This window comes from Bos grunniens, chromosome 23 (genome assembly GCF_055505025.1).
Source record: "Bos grunniens cultivar Pamir isolate PY7600 chromosome 23, Bosgru_T2T1.0, whole genome shotgun sequence".
NCBI classification, from domain to species: Eukaryota; Metazoa; Chordata; class Mammalia; order Artiodactyla; family Bovidae; genus Bos; species Bos grunniens.
Window position 1 is genome coordinate 4,447,583 of NC_141187.1, and position 15,024 is coordinate 4,462,606.

Genomic DNA, 15,024 nt, shown 5'->3' on the forward strand with positions numbered 1-15,024 from the left:
TCTCAACAACCTGGTACCTGTTCTTTAAGAATGGACTGATTTTAGGTCAGGAACATGCCATGCTCGTGGTTGCTTTTACACTAAAAAGTGTCCAACATCACTGTTCATCAGGGAAATCCAGATTAAAACCACAATGAGACTCTCAAAAGAACAACTAAAATGAAACAAGACTGGTAACAGCAAACCTTGGCAAGGATGTAGAGAAACTGCAACTCTCTCACCTGGCTGGTAGAAACATGCACCAATACACACTGAGAGAATGTCGAGAAGAGACTTATAAAATTAAATACGCATCTACTCTTTGATCTCGCAATTCCAATCCTAGATATTTATCCAAGAGAAATGAAGACATATGTCTATAAAATGATTTGTATAAGATATATGTAATAGCTTTATTCACAATAGCTAAAAACTGAAAAAAATCCAAAGGTCCATCAACATGAGAATGAATAAGCAAATTGTGCTATATTATTCACAAATAAAAAAGAACAATGAACTAAACAATATGGATGAATTGTACAGATGCTATGACAAATACAAAAGAGTACATACTATACATGATTCCATTTACATAAAGATCTAGAGGAGATATATCAATGTAAGGTAGAAAAAATATCCGAACAGACTGCCTGGGGATGAGACGGTGGGAGATGACCAGGAAGGGAAGGATGGGTTGACAGCTGTATCCAGTCTACAAATCATAAAGGTTAAGGGGGCAGAGGGCTAGGTATGAAAAACACATGAAAAAAATCATAAAGGTTAAGATTTGTATATGTCAGTAAATTGAAACAATACGTCAGAAACAAAGAACTATAAACAATCATTAAGCATGGTAAGGCGCATAAAGATGTATAAGAATGGTGGTGTTGAGCATTATCAAAGTTGGGAGATGGATAAATAGGGTTCACTATACTAGTCTGTTGACGTGCATACAGTGAAATTTTCCATGAAATAATTAAGAATAAAAATCCTGGCAGAATGAGGATTTGAATGCATGAACTCAAGAAATACAAGTCAGAACTAGGACTGTTAACATCAGTAATTACACCGAGTTTATACAGAATAATTATACTCAGCTGCCTGTTTTTTTTGAGAATGTATTTTACTTGAAAGTTTGTGAAAACAACTGTTCTAAGTAAACAAACCCAATTGTATCACTTAGTAGATATAAACTTTTAATGCATGTTAAAGAAATAAGGAGGGGGGGAGACCTAAGAGAGCATCAGATGCAAAGTACAGTCTTTGAATTATGAATCCAACAAACCAAATGTAAAAAACTTCAGGAAGTGACCAGGGAAAATTTGATAACTGACCAGATGTTTGATGATATTAAAAAACTAGTTTTTTAGGTATCATGGTATTACAGTTATTTTTCTTAAAAAAAAAAAAAAAAAAAAAAGAGCTCTTATCATCCACAGGTATATCCTGGAGTATTTACAGATAAAATGACAAGATTTGCTTCAAAAGTAAGAATTTGCAGGGATGAAAGTGTCATGCAGTGACAACTACTGAAGCCTGGTGACAGCCCATTAATACACCTAATGGGCTTACTGTATTCATTACTTTTGTATATTGCTTGATAATTTTCATTGTAAAGACAAAAATATCACACTCGATTATTTGATCAATTTGGCCTTTGATTGACATGCATTTTTCCACACATTTGTCATACTTTCCATGCTAGCTGAATCAAAGCCAACATTCTATCTTAACCCTCTCCTCCCACAGGCACAACCCTCAGCAACCCACATGAAACTTGGAACTGTCAGTTTGTTTTACACTTACAGCAGTATCAATGAATCCACTTTTCTCACACTTCTCCTCTTATTCATGTCACTTCATGAAGTTTTTTACATTTGCTTTGTTGGATTCATAATTCAAAGACTGTACTTTGCATCTGATGCTCTCTTAGGTCTCCCCCTCCTTATTTCTTTAAAATGCATTAAAAGTTTGTATCTACTAAGTGATACAGTTGGGTTTGGTAAATTTGGGTAATGTCCAGGCAAATAGCCATTCTCATTTTAAAGGAGAGAAACACAGAATATAAAACTATTTGTTGAATCCCCCTGCTGGTGAAGAGCCTTTTGGGCAGGACCAGTACAAACCTGAAATGGGCAGTAAGCTCCATGTGGGAACGCAGGGTCTGGTGGCAGGCCACACACTTAACTTGAAATGGAACATCTTTGCACAGAGAGATCAAAAGTTTCTTTGCAAAAGATGGAAATGATATTGGCTGTGCCACTGCCTTGTCATCTGAAAGACAAAATGAACTATAACTTGCAAAGATTTGAGTGGAGTGACCCGGCCTTCCTCCCCTCTGCCTTTCATAACATCCGGTTAGTAAGTGAAAGAAGATAATTATTTATGTGATAAAAATCTATGAAAAGTCATTTTCTAGCTTCAATTAAATGCAATGGATGCTGAACTCATGCTCAGACTAAAATCTGAGTTTAAATGCAGGGATTTACAAAACAGATATACAAAAACATTATTGTACATAAATGTTTTCTTCCCAAGTTTGTCTTCATTCCTCAATGTAAACCTTACTCTTACGTACAGATAAATATTAAGAATCTTTTTTTTTGAAAAATAAAAACTGAGATAAACATCTTTCACTTTCATGGTTCTCAAAATTAATGTGAAAGTAAGTTATCTCAAGAATTATCTGAGATGTACAGTAAATCAGCAAAGGTTAAAGGAGTTTAATAATTTTCATCAGAAGAGAGTATGAACATACCACCCAGTTTAAAACTCTGATGGAAATGATTCTTTCCAGACATATGCTTCAAACACTCATCCTTGCTGCTAAAAAGGAGGAAGCAATTTGGACACGCAAAACACTGAATAATCTGAGGAAGAAGGTTGTTTTTATGTCCATCATCTGCAGCTTCCTAAAATATAAGGCAAAGCTATATTATAGACAACTAAAATCAATATTCAGTTTCTTAAGTCAACTTTCAAAATACCCTATTTATTATACATTTGGAATATTTTGTATCAGTTTTTAACATGAAAACTTTTCTTCCCTGTGAACTGTGGAATTGTTTTATCATAAATAAGGTCCCATATATGAATTTTTAAATTTTTTCCTTAAAAACAAATTGTTACCATCTTTCTGTGATAATAAAGATAAAAGTATGGTTGCTTTCTAGACATTTTCTTTTTATAAATGTATATGCAATATTATATAAATGCATAAATGTTTTCATATCACATATGTTTTCTTATGTTTTGCTTTGCCCACTCTGCAATATAACCTGTGTTTACAAATATGTATTCTTCCATAAATCTCTCCATGTTTGTCGTTTATAAAAAATACATAAAAATACATATACAAGGGGAACTGCCATTGTTTTATCAAATATTGTTATCTTACAGATCTTCTGCCTCTCAGTTTTCTTATTCCATTATTCCTAACAGAAATCCCTAAAAATCAGCTGGTGTCACTCTAATTTATTCTTTGTAATGATCACAAACTACTTCATGGTGTGGATCTACTAAGATTTAGTCAACTATTCATTTTCAGGCTTTTTTTTTTTTTTTGCCACTACAATGATTTTGGAAATATATTTATAAAAATATATTGTTGACTACATATCCTTATTATATTTACTGCTTTTCCCTCATCAGGAGTGGCCCTATTGGGTTAAAAGTTTTTGGTAATTAAAAGATATTGTGTAATTGCTGCTCAAAAGATTCTACCAATTCAGGTTCCCTAGCACTAAATGAGTCTGGCACAGGCTTTTATGGACCTTATTTTCATGTCTGCAGTCTTATAGACATGTGCTGTGCTAACTTGCCTTTCCTGTCTACTTGTGCTATGAGCTTTCATTCATGTAATTCTGTGTGTTGCTTACTCCATTCCAGTCTCAGGTTTTATTTTTTCCCCTGTGGTCAACCTGTATTCATTCTTTGTTATCAAACTAACCCTGTCTCATCCTCCATCTTTAAAATATTTTTCATCAAACACCTATCTATTAATTTTGTATATGGTCACCTTAAAATTCTGATAGTCAAACGGGCATGCCTTTTGTCCAGGTTTCCAAACCTGGTTAAGAGCTTCCTCTATTTCTTTATTTTTGTTTTTATTTCCATTATTCTAGGAGGTGGGTCCCAAGGATCTTGCTGTAATTTATGTCAAAGAGTATTCTGCCTATGTTTTCCTCTAAAAGTTTTCTAGATTCTGGCCTTATATTTAGATCTTTAAACCATTTTGAGTTTAATTTTGTGTATGGTGTGAGAAAGTGTTCCAGTTTCATTCTTTTATAGGTGGCTAACAAGTTCTCCCAGCACCACCTGTCCTTTCTCCATTGTCAAAGATAAGGTGCCCATAGGTGCGTGGATTTATTTCCAGGCTTTCTCTCTTGCTCCATTGGCCTATATTTGTTTTTGTGCCAGTACCATACTGTCTTGATGACTGCAGCTTTGTAGTACAGTTTGAAGGCAGAAAGATTGGTTCCTCCAGCTCCATTCTTCTTTTTCAAGATTGCTTTGGCTGTTCATCAAAACTTTACAAATAATAAATGCTGGAGAGGGTGTGAAGAAAATAGAACCCTCTTACCCTGTTGGTGGGAATGCAAATTGATAAAGCCACTATGGAGAACAGCATGAAGATTCCTTAAAAAAAAAAAAAAAAAAACTAGGACTAAAACTGCCATCAGTTAAGTTAGTCGCTCAGTTGTGTCTGACTCTTTGCAACACCATGAACTGCAGCACACCAGGCTTCCCTATTCATCACCAACTCCCAAAGCTTACTCAAACTCATGTCCATTGAGTTGGTGATGCCACCCAACCATCTCATCCTCTGTTGTCTCCTTCTCTTCCTGCCTTCAATCTTTCCAGCATCAGGATCTTTTCCAATGAGTCAGTTCTTCGCAGCAGGTGGCCAAAGTATTGGAGGTTCAGCTTCAGCATCAGTCCTTTCAATGAATATTCAGAACTGATTTCCTTTAGGATTGACTGGTTGGACCTCCTTGCAGTCCCAGGGGGCTCTCAAGAGTCTTCTCCAACACCATAGTGTTGGTGAAGTTCAAAAGCAGTTCAAAAGTTCAATTCAAACAGTTCAAAAGCATCAATTCTTCAGCATTCAGCTTTCTTTATGGTCCGACTCTCACATCCATACATGACTACTGGGAAAACCATAGCTTTAACTAGATGGACCTTTGTCAGCAAAGTAATGTCTCTGCTTTTTAATATGCTATCTAGGTTTGTCATACCTTTTCTTCGAAGAAGCAAGTGTCTTTTAATTTCATGGCTGCAGTCACCATCTGCACTGATTTTGGAGCCCAAGAAAATAAAGTCTGTCACTGTTTCCACTATTTCCCCATCTATTTGCCATGAAGTGATGGGACCAGATGCCATGATCTTAGTTTTCTGAATGTTCAGTTTTAAGACAAAATTTTCACTCTCCTCTTTTACTTTCATCAAGAGGCTCTTTAGCTCTTCTTCATTTTCTGCCATAAGGGTGGTGTCATCTGCATATCTGAGGTTATTGATATTTCTCCCGGCAATCTTGATTCCAGCTTGTGCTTCCTCCAGTTCAGCATTTCTCATGATGTACTCTGCATATAAATTAAATAAGCAGGGTGACAATATATAGCCTTGACGTACTCCTTTCCCAATTTGGGACCAGTCTGTTGTTCCATGTCCAGTTCTAATTATTGCTTCCTGACCTGCATACAGATTTCTCAAGAGGCAGGTCAGGTGGTCTGGTATTCCCATCTCTAAGAATTTTCCACAGTGTGTTGTGATCCACACAGTCAAAGGCTTTGGCACAATCAATAAAACATAAGTAGATGTTTTTCTCTGGAACTCTCTTGCTTTTTCGATGATCCAATGGATGTTGGCAATTCGATTTCTGGTTCCTCTGCATTTTCTAAATCCAGCTTGAACATCTGGAAGTTCATGGTTCATGTACTGTTGAAGTCTGGCTTGGAGAATTTTAAACATTACTTTGCTAGCATATGAGATGAGTGCAATTGTGCAGTGGTTTGAACATTCTTTGGCATTGCCTTTCTTTGGGACTGGAATGAAAACTGACCTTTTCTAGGCCTTTGGCTGGAAACTACCATATGACCCAATAAATCCCACTCCTAGGCATATATCTCAAGGAAACAATAATTGAAAAAGACACATATACCCCAATGTTCACTGCAGCACTATTTACAATAGCTAGGCAATGGAAGCAACCTAGATGTCCAATGGCAGATGAATGGATAAGGAATACTACTCAGCTATAAAAAGGAACATGTATGAGTTAATTCTAATGAGGTGGATGAACCTAGAGCCTATATTACACAGCATGAAGTTTAAGTCAGAAAAACCAGTATATATTAACATGTTTATATGGAATCTCGGAGAAGGTGATGGCACCGCACTCCAGTACTCCTGCCTGGAAAATCCCAGGGACGGAGGAGCCTGGTGGGATGCAGTCCATGGGGTCGCAGAGGGTCGGACACGACTGAGCGACTTCACTTTCACTTTTCACTTTCATGCATTGGCGAAGGAAACGGCAACCCGCTCCAGTGTTCTTGCTTGGAGAATCCCAGGGATGGGGGAGCCTGGTGGGCTGCCATCTATGGGGTCACACAGAGTCAGACACGACTTAAGTGACTTAGCATAGCAATATGGAATCTAGAAAGATGGTACTGATGCTCCTAATTGTAGAGCAGCAAAAGAGACGCAGACGTAAAGAACAGAGTTTTGGACACAGTGGGGGAAGGAGAGGGTGGCATGATTTGAGAGCATAGCACTGAAACATATACATTACCATATGTAAAATAGAGAGCTAGTGGGATCTGCTGCTGAGAACTTAGAGAGGCAGGGGTGGGATGTGGTGGGAGGTGGGAGGGAGGTTCAAGAAGGAGGGAACATATGTATACCTATGGCTGATTCATGTTGATATATGGCAGAAACCATCACAATATTGTAAAGCAATTATCCTCCAACTAAAAATAAAAATATAAAAAAAATCCTGATCCCCACAAAAATAAAAATTTTAAAAAGAGCGTCCTCTATCCCAAAATTGGAAGTATTTTTCAGCGTATATTTATATGTGTATGTATATGTACGTATGCTTGTGTATAAATATAATTTAACTTGTTAATGGTCTTTAGAGTAATAGCCTTAAAAGTTGTATTGTGTCTTCCTAAATTTCTATCATTAAGTATACACAATAGTTTGTGTAGTTGCTTATGAGATGCAACAGGAGGGGGGATAGGAAATTCACATTCATACTAAGTACATTATGGTTCAAATGTGCTTTTCCAGTTAATCCTTACAATAACCCATGAAGTACTATTTTCATTATTTACTAATGAGAAAGCTAAAGTTTAGGTAAGTCAACAAAATCAGCACTGCCCTTCCAGCTGCACCCTCAGAAGACAGAGGGCTGCCATCCACCCAGCTTTATAGCTTTGGTGGGAAATCCTATGCTCTTTTCGTCACTCTTCATCCATTTTATTTTGGTGACAGCGTGTAAAAGATAACCCCTAGTCTGACTTTGTACATTCTGATTAGAAGGTTCCAAAAAAGAGCACTAAAAGCATTTACTAACTTATACACATAACTTACCAATTTACACACATGGCCCCTACTTGAAGAACTCTAAGAAAATAAGCTGTAGTTCAAATGTGAGTTATAACTGGATTCAAAACAAGCTTGTTTAAATTGTTTGCTCAATAGAATAAAATTGTGATTCCACATAAGATTTTATGGGAATATACCTAATTGCAAAGGTATAGCATATTTGCAAATATCTTCCAAAAACCAGAAGGAATGGGAAATATGATGTCTGGTAAGTTAAAAGTACTCAAATCCCTTTTACCACTGTATTTCCAGTCATACTAAATCAAAATACACCATAGAAATTAGAACCACAACAAGATACCACATCACAGACACCCCTAGGATGGGTATTTTATAGACAGATAATAGTGCTGGCAAGGCTGTGAAGAAACGGGAGCCCACACACTGTGACCAGGAAGGCAAGCTGACACACTGCGCTGGGTAACAGTTTGCAGTTCTTTAAAAACTTAAGCATAATAACTGAATGGCCCAACAATTAGCTCATTAGAGAACTGAAAACATAGGAACACACAAAGACTTGTACATTTGTTTCTGTCAGCATTATTCACAACAGTCAAAAACGGAAATAACCCACGTGTCCACCAGCTGAACTGACAAACAAAAGTGGCGCATGTTCACACGATGGAAAATTATTTGGCAACAAAAAGCATGAAGTACTGACACAAGCCACAACAAGGACAAGCCCTGAACACACGATGGGAGGCAATGTCTGCTCACCCACAAGGGACGCTGAGGCAGCCTTGGGCTTGCAACACGTCCGCCACCACCCCCCGCACCAGGAGCGAGAAAGGCAGCAAGCTACCTGGGGACAGACCCACTAGCCTGAATGTCAAAAAAAAAAAAAAAAAAAAAAGGCTAAACACTTGCTGCTCAAGTATGATCCAAAGACTAGAAGCACTGCCATCACTCAGAAGTTTGTTAAAAATCTTGACTGTAAGGCACAACACTAACCTGCACTTTAAATGACTGGTGCGCACTAAGATTTGAGAGGCACCATTCCAGACAGAAGACACTGGAGACAAAAAGGGAAGGGCAGAAAGGCAAACATAAATTGTGGACAGTTTCACAGAGTTCACTGAAGAGCATCATCTTTATGAAACAGAATGCACAGCTAAGCAATCTTCTAGCGACCTCTTCTGGTTGATTTATGATACGTAATGACAACCCCATGCACACTAGCTCATTTTGAGTCCTTGTGATAGACACTCCAAAGAATAAGCAATAAAAAGTCTTTATTAAATACGTATGGCAGGCCCTAAGTGCTTTATAACATATTATGCTTTCTCTCAACAATTCTGGATGAAAGTGTAATGATTTCACTTTAGAGATAAAGAACTAAGCTCACAGGTGTGCCGTGACTTGGTGAGAACACACAGTTAATAAACCTGACATGGAATCCAGGCTTGTCTGACACCAAAGACTTTGCTCTGTTTCACCATACTGCCTCCGGGAAGGCTGAACATTACAAACTTACTTCCCAGAGAGATGGCAAAAGGGAGGCCAAAAGAGCATGGAATGAGCAATTCCTAGAAAGAACGGAAAACTAATGAAATTCGGGAAAACACAAATGAGAGTGAGTATTCATTAATTTTAAAGGTTAAAATGCCTATTCAGATTTATTGAAGGAAAAGGATAAATATACTTACAGCATGGAATTAAAAAAAAAAACCATGCCCTGAAGGAGTTCTAGTTCTGAAAAGGGTAGAATACTAACAACTCAGTGCAAACAATTCAAAACTGTGTGATGAAGTTGCACCTTTTCCCCTTCTCTCCCCCAACCTGGATCAGGACACTCAGCAGACCTATCATTTCTTTCTTCATGGTGTCTTTTGGGTCCACTTTAAGTTCTTTATTCTAAATGCCCTTATCTAAGTAAACTCTTCTCTCATCTCAAACCTACATTACTGCCAAACTCACCTAAACTGGTCTCCTTGTCCATGTCTTCGAATCCACCCTCAACACGGGTGCCATTCCAATACCACTCAGTCTCTGGTGTTCACCCCCCTCCCCCCAAAAGGAGAAGGACTTTGGTTCTAGAATTAAAGCACTTTAACTCTGAAGACATAAGCATTCTTCTCATCAGGTCACATCCCACAGTCGTGCCAGGACCTGCCCACTACCAAGTTTAAATCCTGTAGCTGTGCAGTCCAGTTACTAGTTGAGTTGGGATCCCCAGGACCACCCCCAGGGCTGGGGGTCTGGCTGGGACTTACAGAATTTGGGGGACAGCTATACTCATGGCTATGGATAGCCATACTCTAATTTATTAGAGCAAAAGGAAACCAAGGGGAAAGGCACACTGGGCAGAGCCCAGAGGAACTAGGTTTAAGATTCCAAAGATCCTCTCCATGGAGACAAACAGAACACACTTGACAATCAATACCACCTTAAAGACTCAGTACCCACCGTACGTGATTCAAGTTGAGCTAGGGCAAAAACCACCACAATATTGTAAAGATGATCCACAAACTGCAGAACAATTATGCCAAAGAAATTCTCACACTGTTAAGAAAGTGCTAGGACCCACAACAGATTTTCCAGCCTGGGGATCTGGCAAAGGGACTAAGAACCCGCAGGGAATTTGACTTTGGAGGCCAGTGGGATTTGATTACACAACTTACACTGGACTAGGGGAAACAGACTCTTGGAGGGCACAAACAAAACCTTGTGCACACCAGGACCCAGAAGAAAGGAGCACTAACCCAACAGGAGACTGACCCAGACTTGCCTGTGAGTGTCCAGCAGTCTCCGGCGGAGGCGTGGGTCGGTGGTGGCCTACTGCAGGGTCAGTGGCACTGAATACAACAGAGCATGCACCAGACAAGGCAGGACCAGAGATCTAATTGCCAATATCCACTGGATCATTGAAAAAGCAAGACTTCCAAAAAAACATCTATTTCTGCTTTATTGACAATGCCAAAGCCTTTGACTGTGTGGATCACAATAAAATGGAAAATTCTTCAGGAAATGGGAATACCAGACCACCTGACCTGCCTCTTGAAAAATCTGTGTGCAGGTCAGGAAGCAAAATTAGAACTGGACATGGAACAGACTGGTTCCAAATAGGAAAAGGAGTATGTCAAGGCTGTATATTGTCTCCCTGCTTATTTAACTTATATGCAGAGTACATCATGAGAAACACTGGGTTAAAGGAAGCACAAGCTGGAATCAAGATTGCCAGGAGAAATATCAATAACCTCAGATATGCAGATGACACCACCCTTATGGTAGAAAATGAATAAGAGCTAAAGAGCCTTTTGATGAAAGTGAAAGAGGAGAGTGAAAAAGTTGGCTTAAAGATCAGCATTCAGAAAACTAAGATCATGGCATCTGGTCCTATCACTTGATGGCAAATAGATGGGGAAACAGTGGAAACAGGGGCAGAGTTTATTTTTTTGGGCTCCAAAGTCACTGCAGATGGTGACTGTAGCCATGAAATTAAAAGACGCTTGTTCCTTAGAAGAAAAGTTATGATCAACCTAGACAGCATATTAAAAAGCAGAGACATTACTTCGCCAACAAAGGTCTGTCTAGTCAAAGCTATGGTTTTTTCCAGTAGTCATATATGCATGTGAGAGTTGAACTATAAAGAAAGCTGAGCACCAAAGAATTGATACTTTTGAACTGTGGTGTTGGAGAAGACTCTTGAGAGTCCCTTGGATTGCAAGGAGATCCAACCAGTCCATCCTAAAGGAAATCAGTTCTGAATATTCATTGGAAGGACTGATGCTGAAGCTGAACCTCCAATACTTTGGCCACCTGATGCGAAGAACTGACTCATTGGAAAAGATTCTGATGCTGGGAAAGATTGAAGGCAGGAAGAGAAGGGGACAACAGAGGATGAGATGGTTGGGTGGCATCACCAACTCAATAGACATGAGTTTGAGCAAGCTCTGGAAGTTGGTGATGGACAGGAAAGCCTGGCGTGCTGCAGTCCATGGGGTTGCAAAGAGTAGGACACGACCGAGCAACTGAACTGACTGAGGGCAAAAACCACCACAATATTGTAAGGAAATTATCCTCTAATTAAAATTAATTAGTTAATTTTTAAAAAGAGTTCAAATTTTTAAATAAGAGTTCAAAACTAAAAAAAAAAGACTTAGTGCCCAGGGGATTAGGTCATACCTGCCTAGTACAGACCAAAATGCTATAACCCCACACGGAAAGCAGGTGTTCAGCATAAACCACACCACCTGCACCTACAGTTCAGGCACAAAAAGCCACTCATCAGAGACTCATTGGGAAACTGCCAATCTCAAGTTCCCAGACAGCAGCTCAGTGCCAACCTTACAAGCCAGTCCGTCTAAGGATGGAAGTCTCGGGCCTGCTGTGTACCCTGCTCTCTGCACCACCCCTATTCCCTACTTGCTATTCTCTGCAGGCTCCTTTCCACCTATCCAAATCCAAGCCTGGAAGACCACTTCTCCTCCGCAGGGCTCTGCCAACTTTTCCAGCTTCTCCTCTCCCCTTCCTCTGAACCTGTTTCCTTTGACGATTACCATTATGGCTTATTCATTCTAGAGCACATGGATTCCCCTCATACTACAGCCACTCGCCAGGGTTCAACAAGACACAGGCTCCCCAAAACTAATGATGGAGTAGACAGCAAACTCACTGCCAAGAGACACATCTATTCTGGGAACACAGAACTCAATCAGAGACAGCTGAGAGCACAAGTCTCCACTTTGTGTGAACCTACACAGAATCTAGGGTATTACCGACATGACTTTTCAAGAATAGGTCACAGACTAGTAAATTCTGAAAATATGGTTTAAAGAAAAACCTTACTAGTCTTTGGACGTTAGCATTTTACTATTTCAAAATCTAATATTTACTCAGCAAATACCTGAAGTATGAATCTTCTCATAGGTTTTTAGCTACAAGGGTATTTAAGGTGTTACTGTTTATAATGACAGAAAAACGTAAACTAATACATCTAATAGGAAATAAAAAGAAAGGCTTCTCAGCTGGCTCAGTGGGAAAGAATCCACACTGCCAATGCAGGAGACACAGGTTTGATCCCTGATCCAAGAAGATCCCACATGCTGCAGAGCACCTCACCTAGTGGCCAGCTACGACAACAGAGCCTGTGCTCTAGAACCCAGGGACCACAATCACTCAGCCCACAGGCTGCAATTCCTGAAGCCCCTGCACCCGAGGGCCCGTGCTCTGCAGCAAGTGAAGCCACCGCAGTGAGAAGCTTGCACACTGCAGCAACATGCAGCCCCCGCTTGCAGGAGCTACAGAAAACCCACGCAGCAACGAAGACCAGCACAGCCAACCACAAGTAAATAAATATCGTCATACAGAAAACCCACAGAGCAGCGAAGACCGGCACAGCCAACCACAAATAAATAAATACCTTACAGTCATACAGAATGCCATTCACTTATTTTAAATGTACATACTGATTCAACATTTAAACATTTATGCTTATAACACACTGCTTTTTTAAATTATGAAATAACTTAGATACCTTATCTTATATAAAAATATTTACATATGGAGAAATAACAGAAATATATATATATAAATGTTAATAATGCTTATCTCTATAGTGACATTAGAGTGATTTCCCAGTGGTTGCCATGGAGGAGAGGGGGTGGAGATGGGATGGATTGGGAGTTTAAGGTTAGTAAATGCAAACTATAATATTTAGAATAAACAAGGTCCTACTGTATAGCACAGGGAACTATATTCGATATCTTGTGATAAACAATAACGGAAAAGAATATGCAAAGAAATGTCTGTACGTGTATAACTAAATACTCTGCTGCACAACAGACATTAATACAACACTATAAATCAACTATTCGGGGAGCGAGCTCCGCCCGTGGCAAAGGTCATGAGGAAGGAGGCTCGGCATACGCAAAGGGGGGATCGAGCCTCAGGAGTCCCCCTGGAAATTCTCGAGCATCTACCCCCAAAACCAGAGTCTGCCTACTTTCTGCTTTGTGCTTTCACCTACACCTCTGACTTTACGGGGGGCTGTCCCCCACTACCTCTCTCTGAAAAAAGAGTTAGCTTACAGCTCCAGTTAATAATTCCTGGGTGTGACAGCGTTTCAACCTACAAACTCCTTTGGAAATCCTCTAGCCTGCCTGAATAGGTTTTTTCGGCCACATGTGATTGTTCAGAGCCTCCCAACTGTGAGAGAGAGGAGATGTTCTAAACTGTCTAAACACAGATTCCTTTGAGTTGTTAAAAGATTGATTAGAAATTGTATTGGTGAAGGGTTTTTCACTTATTGGGCCAATGTTTGCTGCAAGTCTCCATACTCCTTACCTACTGTGTCCTTGGCAGTGTATTGATTGATATAATGGGTGTATAGAAATGTAAGTAGTAGCTCAATGTTTGTAACCTTGGACCCTTGAGTTAATTCTTTTCTTGATTGAGCCCACCTCACTTTTGCCCTATAGGAATGCAGCTTTGTCCAATGCTTTTTTGGAGGCTGGTGCCTGACTTTGGAATAATCACCTTTAGAGAAAAATAAGTTCCTTAAAATGTTAACAGGCCTCCTGGCCAGAAGATGATGTAAATCACCTGAACTTTTGCATATGATAAGTTTGAAAGCCTGGCTTCGATTAGGACCAGGAACTGCTGTCCTTGCATGACTCCGCCCCTTCCCCCATTATCCTCTATGCACAACTTAAGGTATAAAAAACTACTTTGGAAAATAAAGTGCGGGCCTTGTTCATCGAAACTTGGTCTCCCCATGGCGTCCTTTCTTTCACCTTCTAGCTGAATTTTTCCTCTGAGGCGGGGAAGCTCGTCAAGCCTACTAATTTTGCCTGGGCTTCTAAGGTCAGACCGGGGAGGCCTTAGTGTCTCCTCTCCTTCGGGAGAACGGGAGGACGCCTGCGGCCTTCGTAGGTGACGTAAATTCCCTGCTTTGGAATTTTATTCAGCCTCTTTTCTCCACTGAATTTCCTCACTGAGCTATCCTCATTCTATTACTCTTTACATCTCTAGTTAATATCTAATTGAAGCTATTGTATCCTGACCCTCGCCGACGCCGTCCCCGCTTCGAATACCCTGGATCAGCCGGGGCTGGACCCCGGCACAACTATACTTTAATAAATTTTTTTTAAAAAGTGTTTCTTATTTTCTTTTTGTTAGTATTTTAAAACTTTTCCAGAGTGAAAAATATCACATAATTAACATTTTGTAACATTAGTAAGTGAGATACCTGCTAATATCAAGTCTGATAAACACTTATTACAGGGCTCTTTATTACACTGAACTGAGATTTCACACACTGTGAGTCCCATAACACAACCTTTTAAATACCAGATCTCCTAATACCAGCATTGATAAAGGATCATCACTGACTACATGGCTCTGACATGTCAACCAGCACTGAACAGCAGTGTCCTTAATACCATTCTGATTATCATGTGATTAACTCACAGAACATCTTGAACAAAGTAAGTCAAT

The 15,024-nt window shown here is 39.6% G+C and overlaps 1 protein-coding gene across 4 annotated transcripts in view; it reads right to left on the minus strand.

Annotated features, from left to right (window-relative positions):
- ZNF451 (zinc finger protein 451) overlaps nucleotides 1–15,024 on the minus strand; it is a 90,128-nt gene that overhangs the window by 35,267 nt on the left and 39,837 nt on the right. For all 4 annotated transcript variants that reach the window (XM_086370973.1, XM_086370970.1, XM_086370971.1 and 1 more), the window contains exons 8-9: nucleotides 2,738–2,891; nucleotides 2,106–2,253 (exon numbers count right to left, since the gene is read on the minus strand). In XM_086370973.1, the coding sequence (XP_086227099.1) occupies nucleotides 2,106–2,253; nucleotides 2,738–2,891 (302 nt within the window). The remainder of the gene's footprint in view (nucleotides 1–2,105; nucleotides 2,254–2,737; nucleotides 2,892–15,024) is intronic.